This window comes from Etheostoma spectabile, chromosome 13, assembly GCF_008692095.1.
Source record: "Etheostoma spectabile isolate EspeVRDwgs_2016 chromosome 13, UIUC_Espe_1.0, whole genome shotgun sequence".
Classification (NCBI taxonomy): Eukaryota; Metazoa; Chordata; class Actinopteri; order Perciformes; family Percidae; genus Etheostoma; species Etheostoma spectabile.
The window spans coordinates 27540756-27553518 of NC_045745.1; the positions used below are offsets into that span (position 1 = coordinate 27540756).

Here is a 12763-nt window from a genome sequence, read left to right on the forward strand (position 1 = left end):
TTTAATATAAATAGTGCTTTTCCGTGCACCTCCTTTATAGGGAACCAGGTGGCTTTTCGGTCGGTCTTCCGTCAAAAACATGTTTCCGCCGCCTAGTCAATGCATGGTTGTGTTTTCACCTCGTGAAATGTTTTGACCTTATTTTTTGAATTTGCATTGCCCCCCCCCTGTTCCTTTCATTTGCCACGATTCACACAGACTTCTTCCACAACCAATTCTCTCTCGTCTCCCCTTCTTCAACTTTTCTGCACTTGCACCAGATTTTCATTCTTCTCGCTCTTCTTTCTTTAATTCACCAGTTTTTCGTCTTCTTTTCCTGTTTTCTGTGGCTCGGTCGGGTTCTGCGTTTTCCTTGTGTGTCCCTTGCACTCCGCCCCGGCATCGACCAACCTGAGATAAGCTCTGGTGGGCCCAGTCTCCGAGTGGGGGGGGGAGGTGCTAGACATGAGCCACGCGTGCTCCTTAACTTTCCGCGTTGCAAAGTGGGGGTGTGTGGTTCAGGCGGAACTCTCATACTGAGCTGTTCCTTGCGATTTCTGAGGCTGGTGACTCAGAGAACTTATCCTCAGCCAGAGATGACTCTTGGTCTTCCTTTCCTGGGTGGTCCTCATATGAAGGTTTCGTTAGCACTTGATGTTTTTTGGACTGCACTTGGGGACACATTCAAAGTTTTTGCAATTTTCTGGACTGACTGACCGTCATTTCTTAAAGTAATGATGGCCATTGTTTCTCTTTACTTAGCTAATTGGTTCTTGCCATAATATGAATTCTAACCGTTGTCCAATAGTGCTTTCGGCTGTGTATCCGCCGGACTTCTGCACAACACACTGATGGTCCCAACTCCATAATAAGGCAAGAATTCCACTAATTAACCCTGACAGGCACACCTGTGAAGTAAAACCATTTCAGGTGACTACCTCATGACGCTCATTGAAAGAACACCGAGGGTTTGCAGCAATATAAAAAAAAGCAAGGGTGGCTACTTTGAAGAAACTAGAATATAAGACATGTTTTCAGTCATTTCACACATTTTTAAGTACATAATTCCATGTGTTTAATTCATAGTTTTGATGCCTTCAGTGATAATCTACAATTGAATAGACATGAAAATAAAGGAAACTCATTGAATGAGAAGATGTTCCAAACATTTGGCTTGTACTGTATGTTCAAACTTGCTGTTGTGCACATGAGTATTTCCACCGACCAGTTTGTTTGTGGTGTTGCTATGGTGAATTGTAGCGTCCATTAGGTCCATTCATGCTGCCCGCTTAACTCTGAGTGAACCTATTCCGAGTAGATTGAACCAACTCAAATCAGCTGGGGGTGTCACCAACACAATGTAACTCAGTCTCATTTAAGGAAAAGTGGCCCAACCACTACAGCAATAAATTTTATGACACACATTTTCACAATTTCTGACGAGTGAGTTTCTGCATTATTGGTTATATATTTCTAATCAGTTAAATTGACATTGATTAATTGTCATTAACAACCTTAGGACCAATGCCAGCATTTGCATTGGGATTTTTCACGGGTTGATGGGAACAGCTCAGATTAAACCATATGTAAATGTGCTTGCCTTGAAACATAGACAAACTATTTGCTAGCACATGCTGAAAAAAAACTTTTTTAAAACCCTAACATTAACCTTGCAAGCCATTTGCAATATAAATATCGAATATTTTGGTAGTTTTAAAGTTAAGACCTGAAATGTTATGTCAGGTATATCTATATGCATTACTGGCTACTTCCTTTTATGGTTCATTAGTGACATAAAAAAAATTGCCGCCGAATTTGCCATTTTCATGTAAAAATGATTAGTGTGCCTTCTGCAGTCGGCTAGAAACAGATTGCTTCACCCTTGTGCATATCTACCTTTTGTCCAGCTCGATCAAGCCAAAAAGGTCTGACAAGCCAGACTGTCAAATGATCATACAACCATTTTCTGTCCTGCTCTGTAAGCTGGCTCTGCCACTTCCACCCTAACGCCATCACCATTTATGTTCAGATTTTCACTTTTGGTGTGTGTGTGTGTGTGTGTGTGTGTGTGTGTGTGTGTGTGTGTGTGTGTGTGTGTGTGTGTGTGTGTGTGTGTGTGTGTGGTGTGTGTGTGGGTTTTGGTTGTGTTGTGTGGGGGTGTGTGTGTGTGTGGTGGGTGTTGTGTTTGTGTGGGTTGTGTGGTGTGTGTGTGTGGGTGGGGTGTTGGACTTAAATACGTTTCTGTCTCTGAAAGAAGAGTGAAAACATTCTTACAGCTGTGTCAAGATAGGCTGCATATGAGATCACATAGACTTTGCCCTTATTCTCATCACTTTTATTCTGAGTTGGAGAAAACGAGGGCACGCTTATGTAAGGTTGTCGTCATGTCACCAATAAAAATTTAATGGGTCCCTATACCTCTCCATTTCATATGCACTGCAGGGAAGACGTAGTTTTTTTTGCCATCCATCCTTATCATGACAATGCATTTGCCAGAAAATGGTTTAACTTGAGGTAAGGCTCCCTTACAGTAATTGTACAGCAGTAGTAGTAGAAAGTTCCTCGTAGCCACTTTAAGGAAGGAAAGCCCCATGTCTTTTAGTGTGGCTGTTTAACTAGTGGCTCAAGGTGTAGCCTTGTTTTAGTTTTGGTTTGACAGTGACTTTCCTCAATGGCAGCCAGCACAGCTCTGCAAGCATATGAACTGCCTGTGATATTTAATTGAAATCCTTGGCATTTTGTAGTGCAGACAATTATTATTATGTATAATACTTTGAAAAATTGTGATGCAACAGTTTGAAAACATTGGCACAGAATAAAAAAAGTTTTTCTCAGCCCAATAGTTTTTTTTTAACACTGATTTCTTACTAAAATAATATCTGGTAACTTCTGTATTTTTTTTCAACACTACAGTCCCTGACAAAAGTCTTGTCGCTTGTGTACAAATTGACCTGAAGTGCCGCTGAATATATTTCTAATCAAGATTTATTTACAGAAATGGCTCATTTTAATCCCAACACTTTTGTAATAATGTTTCAGTGCAAAAAGAAACTGTCAAAAAGTATTCTAATATTCCAGCTTGGTAAAGCCCGTTGGGTCAATGTTTGCAAAGACATAATTGTTGTCGCCTTGTCATTGAGCTTCACCTGTGACTAATAATGGATCAATATGTCTCAGGTGTGTATAAAAAACAACCCCAGTACACTAGACCTTCACATGAACTGCAACTAGACCTCTGCAAATGCCTAAGATTCACCCTGGACTAAAGTTTTGATTTCAAGAGGCTGAAGACCAGATCCACTGCTGATGTGGCAGACACCTTCAATGTGTCTCAGCGTCAAGTACAGAGGATTAAAAACATTTGAAGACATGTGAAGACATTGAAGAAGAGTTTTTTGACAAGCCCAGGTCAGGCAGACCCCGCAAGACAACTGCTCGAGGACTGTTTGTTGGCTCGAAAATCCAGGCCAGCCCATTTTCTACTGCAGCAGAGCTCCACCAGACCGGTCCCCTGAAGTCCCTGTGTCAACCAGAACGGTTTGTCGATTTCGTCTCGAAATGGCCTCCATGGTCGAATCAGTGCCCAGAAGCCAGCACTAAACAAAAGATATTGAAAAACCGTGTGGCATTTGCCAAGGCCCACAGCCTGCTAAAAGGTGGATGGAAAGTGGAAGAAAGTGGATTTTTCAGATTAATCTTCTGTTGAATTACACCCAGTTGCAGCAATATTGCAGGAGACCTACTGGAGCCCGCGTGGATCCAAATTCACCCAGAAACAGTGAAGTTTGATGGCGGAAAAATCATGGTCTGGGGTTACATCCAGTATGGGGTGTGCGAGAGATCTGCAAGGTGGAGGCAACATCAATAGTCTCAAATACCAAGAAATCTTAGCTACCTCTATATTCCCAACCATAAAAGAGGCCAAATTCTCCAGCAGATGTGCTCCATTGCATACTTCCATCTCCACTTCAAAGTTCCTCAGAGAGAAGATCAAGATGCTCCAGGATTGGCCGCCCAGTCACCAGACATGAACATCATGGAGCATATGTGAGGTAGGATGAAAGAGGAAGCATGGAAGACCAAACCAAAGAATATTGAGAACTCTGGGAGGCAGCAGGACTGCTTTCCTAGCTATTCCTGATGACTCATCAACACATTGTTAGAATCCTTGCCAAACCGCATGGATGCAGTCCTTCAAGCTCATGGAAGTCATACAAGTATTAAATTTGAATCTCACAGCACCGCTATTTAATTTGCTGGCATATTTAGTATTTGTAGTAAATTTGTTCAATTTATGTATAGCACAAACTTTTGTCCTGCCAATTTGACCTTTCTGTCTTGTTTAAATAATAATCTTTTTTAGTGAAACTATTTTATTTCATTGCTTGAACATCATTTGGGAGGGTTTTAGCTTTTCATATGAGTTCTTACACCAATTGATTATTAAAAGTCAGTTTAATAGCAGGTGTTTCTACAAAATAGATAAGCGACAAGACTTTTGTCAGGGACTGTATTTTCTTATGTTTTAGTGTCTAGGAGCAACAGTTTATGAAATTGTTCCAGTATTAAGCAAGACCGCTACAGTCGGCAACAACAGAACAAGCTGCAATCAAACATTAATGCAATTGCGCACTTTCAATTTACGTCAACTAAAAGTGCTCGTTTTGCCACTGACATGCTCAGGTTATAATTCTAAGTGTCTGACAACATTATGGGAAGGATCCCTATATAGTTTGACCTTTTTGTTAAAAAATAAGATCCTTTAGGTTTAAAATTAAACAGCCCTGAATCTTTTTATTTTATTTTTTTATACTGTATCTGATTCACCAGTTGAAATGAAAGCGCATCACTGCTTAGCAAGCTTGATTTGTCTTTTGGATTAAAGGATAGCTTAACATTGGTTCAAGTCTGTCTTAAAACAATATTCAGGTGTTCATACAAAGATTTAAACGATTTTCCTTGCTGTAATCTTGGGCAATTAAAAGATCCCTTCCTAACACGATTTCAATACGCATGATGGGACACAAAATCCACAGTTCTTGTTTTGTGCAAAAATACACTCAAGTTGACACAGTCTAGGCCAAATCAAATGGGTATCATCCAAAATTGCAGTCTTTTGTGTTTTGTCTGTGACACTGAAATTGGCCAGTGGCACTGTGAAACACAAAGGGAATTCTGTACTAAAAAGACTGCAACTTTGGATGATACCCACTTGATTTGGCTAACTCAGACTGCCAAACTCTCATATCAGTTTCAGCTGAAGTTTGAAATGCCCTTTTTGCACGGAATGAGGACTGTGGATGTTGTCCCGATCACTTGTGTCAATGCATAGCCCTAAATAGCACATATAATCAGAAATAGTCATAATCCACAGTTAAACATCCCCCCCCCCCGTTGCCCTTTGTCTGCACGAGTGATAAAGTGACTCATTATATCTGCTCAATAACAAAAAAACTTTTGGCTTAAGCCTATATTTTTTATATTTATTTACAGCCCCGTCTGGGCCAATATATAAAATGCTGTCAATCATTACATATTTTCCTTTAGTCATTATCCCAATAACTAACCTTTTTAAATAACCTGGAAATTAAACATCAGGGAAAAATACAAACTGTCAAATAAGTACGTCTTCAGAAATTAGTCATTGGCCTTTTAGAGGGAGATTGGCCAGAGAGAAAGCGCTGTTTTTGGCAAAACAACAATAGAATTTTTGGAGTCAGTTGCCAAGCAGCGCAGAAGGTTTTGATTTATGATGAACGTCTTCCTGCTGGCAGCTTGTTGCAATTAGTGATCTGGTTGAGGGCTTTGGCAGTCTAGCAGTGCTATATTGTCTTTTTCTAAATCAGTAATGTAATTCCAGTTTTTTGTTCACTGGAATCCTGGTGATACATTTCATCTCACTTGTTTCATACGTGACTTTGCTCTCGGCTCTCCTCACTCAGCCCTCTTTTTCTTCTCTCAGCGATGATGTCATTTGTCGTGTATGCACATCTCTTCCCATTTTTTTTTTTCTGCCGGTCTCAGTCTGTTCTCTTCTCTTCATATCCCTTTGACTTTCCTAAACGTGATGTTGAGCTTTCGGCTTTTGAGACATGCCATATTTCTGACAAGTACCGGTGACTGAGTGCATAGGGTAGTTATATTTGGACAAAGGACGTACAGACAGCCTGCTGTTTAATTCCTGAATTTAGGTCAGGAGGAGGAAAGCTGTAGAGATAAAACAAATTCATAAATGGATCACTGTCAGCTGTGTCTTATTTGTTGAAAAGCACAACGCCTGCTGTGGTCGTATCAAGCTTTGATTCCAGTCTGATACCCACAGATGTCAGATGGTGAACTTTGTTTTAATGACTGACGTCAGAGGTAACATTGAAAATATTCTTCACTCACTGATGCCATCATGGTGTTCTTGATTTTTTTCACTCAGTATAAGATTGATGTCTCATCCCTTCTCATAATCCCGTCTGACATTTTTAAATTGGCAAATCTGTGCTATTGAGTAGAAAAAAGCTATGTATTTCTTGTCAACCTAAAAAAGAAATTGCCCTTTTAATTACAAGCAATGTTTTTCCTCAGACTCATCTTTTGATATTTTTAATTCAATAGATCGTAATTCTATGAAATGTAAAAGTTCTTGGAGCCCAAAGTGACTTTAGATTGTGCCTTTAGGTGTGTTTAGTCCATCCACACCAAAACCCACACATTTTAAAGATCGAACTAAAGCTGCAACGATTAGTCCATAATCGGTAAGTGGATCGACAGAAAATAATCAGCAACAATTTCGAATGAAATTACCGTTTAGTTCTCTTCAATAACAAATGCAAAAAATGCACTAATTCCAGAGTTTGAACTGAATATTCTATGATATATAAAAGTTTGGCCATTTTTTTGCTTGATTAAACAACAATAATTAGCCTAATCAATCGTCCAATGCATTGCTTGATTGATTTCTTTCATAGATTGACTTATTGTTTCAGTTCATGTCCATACAAGGTGAGATTTATTCACTTGTGTAATTTATAAAAAAGTATTGTTTTTGGTTTAAAAACCCTTTTCATTTGCAAGAATAAAAGCAGTACTTGAGACTTTTTTTTTTTTTTTTTTTTTTTAAAGGTCTCAAGATAGCTAATAATTCAACAGTAAGCTTTGTAAGTGCTTTTAACTCCCAACAGTTTTTTTTTTTAGTAAATGGTGTTCTACTACCCAAACCTGTTTGCAAATGAACATGAAAGGATGTGGTTAAAGTCTTGGCTTTGTGTCTCTGGCAGGTGTTTGGGGCAGTCAGGTGGTGGTGCCTCAGAGGGTGAATGCTGTGCTGGGGAAGAATGTGACATTAGAGTGCAGAGTGGAGGTGGGCACAAACCTTACTCTTACTCAGAGTTCCTGGGAGCGCCGTCTGCCTTCAGGCTCTGTCACAGTGGCTGTCTACAACCCACGATATGGCATCTCTATCCCTCCAGAGTTTATTCATCGCTTGCATTTTCGCTCACCTTCCTCGCACGATGCCACCATTGTCCTGGGAAACGTAGGCTTTGCTGACGTTGGGATCTATACCTGTAAAGTTGCCACATTTCCGCTAGGAAACACTCAAGCCTCCACTACTGTCAGTGTACTCGGTAAGTATGTATATTTACACGCATGTATGTTCTTCTATGTAACAAGACTTGTAGGTAATGTCAGGTACAGCAGAAATAATTAGGCAGTTAATCGATTACGTGATTGAATATGGAGTATTTATCAAATCTATATAAACTATGGATAATTGCAGGTGTTAAGTCTGCTTTGACAGTAGCTTAATATTTTGAGAAGAGTCTTAAAAAAATGAATGTGCCAACTCTTTTTTATTTTTTCCCTTTTTCTTTGCTCCCTGTCTCACAGTTGAGCCGAAAGTCTACGTGTCTGCAGGTTCAACTGCCCTAATCGACGGTGGCAATGATACTGTGGTGGCCACCTGTATTGCTGAGCGGGCCCGGCCCCCCGCTGAGGTGTCCTGGGAGTCCAACCTTTTTGGCCAGTCAGAAGTGCAGCTATTTGACGAAGCCAACGGCACAACCAGCACACAAGTGAGCTACCTCTGGCAGCCCACACGTCACGTCCAGGGCCACACACTCACATGTGTGGTCCGCCACCCGGCTCTGCAGAGTGACTTCAGGATCCCCTACCAGCTCAATGTGCAGTGTGGGTGCCTTATGAGTGGCTATTTGGGGTAACATATGAACAGCTGAAAGAGGGCCTTTAAAGTAAATATGTTGATTTCTATTGATTCTGTGCTGCGGTAAGACATATTAGGGTATTTTTAGGCCAGAATAAACTTGCAGGCCTAACCTGAGTAGATTAAACGAGTCTACATAATAACAAAATGAGTGAAGGCTCCCATCTGTCGGTTGAAGGGGGACAAGTATTGATTTCCTTTACTTTCCTTGAACAGTTAAAGCTACATTGTGTGACGTTTGTAGTTGTTCGTTATCAAAATCTGTGTTTCCCATTAACAAAATTGTCCTTTTTTTTATGAGTGTTGACCACCACCATCAATTTTAAGTATTCCTATTGGCTTGAAATTTTAAATTTGCACTTATATTGAAATACAATAGCCGGTAAGGGTCATGCAGGCTATACTGCTATGGCTTTCGCGTTTTCAACTCACAGTTGCTGCTAATGGGTATCGTCACTTCCTGGCCCTGGCATGTTTGAAGAAGGAAACACGGAGAACCACATGTATTCAAAATCCAAATTTCAGGAACAGGAGTCTTGTTCTTTGCCGAGAAAAAGAAAACTGTTTTTGAAAAAAGCAAGAGCCTGGCGTCATCAAAAATAAGAGTGAACATTGGAGCTTCTTTGGACGCACACGCCAAATCCCAACTAGTTGATTATCCTCCGGGCCGCTGCGGTCTTTGTCTTTCTCCTTTCCATTGGGTGGCGCGCGTACCCGCTCGTGGTGTGAAGCGCGCGTCCGCGCCACCATGGCTGATAGACGGCCTTTTGTACACTTACGCTTTTTGATGCGTGACGGCTACTGTAGCTGTAATATGTACTTAGAACTGCGTGGCAAGAGAGTTGATTGCGATATATGTTCTCAATGCTAACTGGGAGAAAATCTTACACAACGTAGCTTTAAACACTATTGAGAAGAAAGTACAGGCGGACAATCTTAAAAATAAAAGTATTTGATTTCCAAAAGTATTTAGTTGATGATGCCTGACCTTGCCAGTGTTGACGTTTGATTTATTTAAAGCACTTCAACAACAATTCACTTTTGAAAACCGCTGAATTGACAGAGCTCGAAATGAAGGATGACCCATGCAGGTTCCTTGCAGGTATTAATCATGGTTTAAGAGAGGCTGTCCTTGGTGTTTTCTTTAAATTATCTGGATCTCTTTCTTTCTTTTCCTATTTTAGCACATGTCCGTGTCTGCCCCTGAACTGGCAAAAGTGAAAATGTCTGTCAGTAAGCCCCCATAGATGTTTGAGCACATGTCTGTACATTGGGGGGCACTCATAGGTGTCTGCATAGCAGCTGCAAATGGACTGGTGAAAGGGGTAAAATTACCCCCTTGAATTTTTGTTAGGACAGCTGCATTTAGCTGATAGCGGCTACAAAGACTTTATTCAATGTATGACACTGCAGAGAAGACACCAAAGAATAGCAAACATTATGTGGCTGAAAAATACATGAAAACTGGACCCCCAGCTGGGAAATGGTGTTGAAGATTTTGTTTAAAATTGCAAAAACCATCATTATATGGCGAGTCATGACTCTCTGTTCGCTATACTTTGTTTTCATAGATTTCAAAACACCTTAACGCATATTTGAAGGACACAGGCTCGTGTCTCGAGGCCATGGCTGACCTCAGACTCCATATAATGCTGCACACAAACCATGTAAACGGTCATCTTGCATATGTTTGCTGATGTAAAGCAGAGTTTCTGCTACAACTATCAATACAACACAGCAGAAGTATTTTAAATATATGAAAATTGACCTTGGAGTATACCATGTGCCTTGTTATGATTAAACACAGAAATGGACAGCATGTGCAGTTGAACACTGTTTTCTAAGGTTGTTTAAGAGTCTGGCCAGTTTTTAGTGATATCTAAATTATTTGAGGTTTTCTCTCTCTCTCTGTAGTTGCTCCTGATATCTCCGTTGTGGGCTATGATGGAGACTGGTATGTGGGTCGGGAAAATGTTCAAATGACGTGCAAAGCCAACGCAAACCCACCGGCTAATCACTTCAGATGGATCAGGTGGGTGTATCTGTGTGGATGACATTTTTCTTTTTGCTTAGGAGTTAACCCAACCGGTCAAAAACCTCTTTCCAAAATATTAGATTAAGTATTAAGATTAATTGTTTAGATCTTTAGCGAAGGATCTACCCAAAACGCTGAGCGGTAGCTTGTCTGCTCGGTAAACTTAAAATGCCGTTTTTAGACTTCTGTAGGTTGAATCGAAGTTTGGTAGCTGAAGGGTAATGTTAGCTTAACTTTTCAAATATTTTTAAATATCTTTTACTCATCCAAAACTTTCAAATCATCATGTCTCATATTTTACACATAAAATGTCAAATGTCCATGGTTAAATAAAAGCATAGTTGTTGTAAGTGTGTCTTTGTGTCTAAATGTTTGTGTTTCTTGTGCATCATAGATTGGACAGTGAAATGCCAGAAGGGGTGGAAATAATGAACAGCACTTTGCTCTTCCTGCGTCCCCTCCAGCGGAATGACTCTGGAGTTTACAGGTGTGAGGTTGCCAATGACATCAACCTCCGCAGTCGGGATGTGCGCATTCTCATACAAGGTGAGTTGAGTTTACACACCGGAACACAGCTGACTCCTATTGCCCTCAGAAAGCCCTGTGCGTATATGCAAGTCACAGAGGGTATCACTGCCTGTGACATTGTCCTTCAAGCTGAAATGTGACACTGTATCACTCTCACCCAGTCTGTACATACTGACAGTCCAAGCATTTACCCATGGTTAAGTGCGTTGGCACTGATAATATTTGACCTTTTACATTAAGTCTTAATTGCATGGTGATTAGCCTTGATTAACATTAGGTCTCCAGATGTTCAAAAGGGGAGTTCCTGGGCCAAACAGCTGCAAATATTTAAGATCTCTTTAGAGTGCAGTGCACTGCTTCTGCTCTGTCCTCTTGGCTTGGCATTTAAGTGTCTCTCTGTTGTGTATGATAAGCATGTCCTCTGGTTTCACAAAATCTTTTTTTTGGTGGAAGCTCTCTTCCTGAAAGAAGTTCTAATTATGATGTGATTTTCTTTTACATCTCTCTCGCTTCCTTTCTGTGTTTCTTTTATTTCTGCATGTGTCATGCAGTAAGAGGAAAAAGCCTGCAGCCTTACTGTGAGATGATGTCCCAGATTCATAAAACATTAACTAGTTCTTTTCAACTCCTATTTATTATTTATCATCCATATTTAATTTTCCTTTGAGAAGACCTGTACGGGTGTGCAAAGCTTACACATGTTGGTGTACTCTTTGTTGTATGTGTTGCTGTCGGTGTGCTCACATGTGTCAGTTCACTGCCTCTGCATGGAGTTGTACGATTCATACACTTTGAGCCTACAAAACGTTGGGGTTCATTTCATCTCTCCGATGTGAATCTTTTCCTCACATCTGGCCTGGCACAGAGTTTAAAGTGGCAGAGCAATTTTGCAGCCCCATTTAAAGCTTTTAGACTCCGATTCTTTCCATTACTTTAGCTCCGTCTGATTATGGCTTTTGGCTTTTCTGTTTTGTGGGCCTCTCCCTATTCCAGTTCAGGTTTGGGGTACTAATGATGGTATGGAGAAATAGTTGCAATGCATCATTATACTTGCATAAAAGGTTTTTAAATGTTTTAAGGCACTGGTCATATATATATATATATATATATATATATATATATATATATATATATATATAATTATATATTAGTACACAGGCCCAATACGTCAGTGTTATCTGCTAAAAGTCCATGTGCATACTGTGACCCCATGATCCTGGCCACAAGGTTGAGAAACACTTGTTTAAGGAATTTGACAGTCGCAGAAATCAGGGAGTTTAAGGGAGTTAAAAAAAAAAGAAAGAAAACTCCAAACAAAACTCCTGACAACAAAGCAATAATTGAATTACTCACCTGTTAAAAAGCTGTGCTCATGTAGTCTTACAGGTGGGGGTGTTTAAAAACATCCCTGGCTGTTGCTACAATACACTTGAAACTAAATTAACATACTGGGTGAGGGGGAGTCACCTACCGAACCAAGGAGCCTAATTGTAAATATGGCATGCCACCAAGGAAATACTCTCCTAAAATACTGTAATACCAATTTGACAAGCGACTAGCTGCGACCAGCTGTTTGAAGCCGCTGTAGGTCAAAAAAACAGTAGCCTTCATCAACAATACTGTAAGTGATTATAATAGCAGAAAAGCCAACAGCAAACACACAGACTGAAGGAGGACTGTAGAATTTCAATCAAAGCATTTTTTGTTGTTCCCACCCTGTTAGGTTCTTGTTGTAGTTACCCATAAATTCATTCATTCAAGTTCCTTTGTTTCTGTTATTTGTATACAATATACTCCATTAAGTAGTCTTCAATTTCTTCAGTAGCTTTAGTTTGCCCTTCCTCAGCCTCAACATTTCCAGAGATATTTGTCTTTCAAGTATATTCATGCCAAGTACAGAACATATACTGTAAAATGGTGCTTAAATTCCTGAAACTGTACTCAAATAAGATTTTGTTAGCAAGAAACACAAATGCTAATTCAGAACGGTCTGTAAAATATTTGTATTA

The 12763-nt window shown here is 40.0% G+C and overlaps 1 protein-coding gene and 2 long non-coding RNA genes across 4 annotated transcripts in view; 1 reads left to right on the forward strand and 2 right to left on the reverse strand.

Moving 5' to 3' along the window:
• Nucleotides 1-12763, forward strand: part of nectin3b (nectin cell adhesion molecule 3b) — a 45294-nt gene that overhangs the window by 18688 nt on the left and 13843 nt on the right. For both annotated transcript variants that reach the window (XM_032534154.1, XM_032534153.1), the window contains exons 2-5: nt 7248-7595; nt 7858-8157; nt 10106-10223; nt 10621-10772. In XM_032534154.1, coding sequence (XP_032390045.1) covers nt 7248-7595; nt 7858-8157; nt 10106-10223; nt 10621-10772 — 918 coding nt within the window. The remainder of the gene's footprint in view (nt 1-7247; nt 7596-7857; nt 8158-10105; nt 10224-10620; nt 10773-12763) is intronic.
• LOC116700729 (uncharacterized) overlaps nt 716-12763 on the reverse strand; it is a 23804-nt gene continuing 11756 nt past the window's right edge. Inside the window, exon 3 of the long non-coding RNA XR_004334716.1 lies at nt 716-840. This is a non-coding gene — a long non-coding RNA (uncharacterized LOC116700729). The remainder of the gene's footprint in view (nt 841-12763) is intronic.
• The window catches only part of LOC116700730 (uncharacterized), an 18270-nt gene continuing 8399 nt past the window's right edge, over nt 2893-12763 (reverse strand). The window contains exon 3 of the long non-coding RNA XR_004334717.1: nt 2893-2906. This is a non-coding gene — a long non-coding RNA (uncharacterized LOC116700730). The remainder of the gene's footprint in view (nt 2907-12763) is intronic.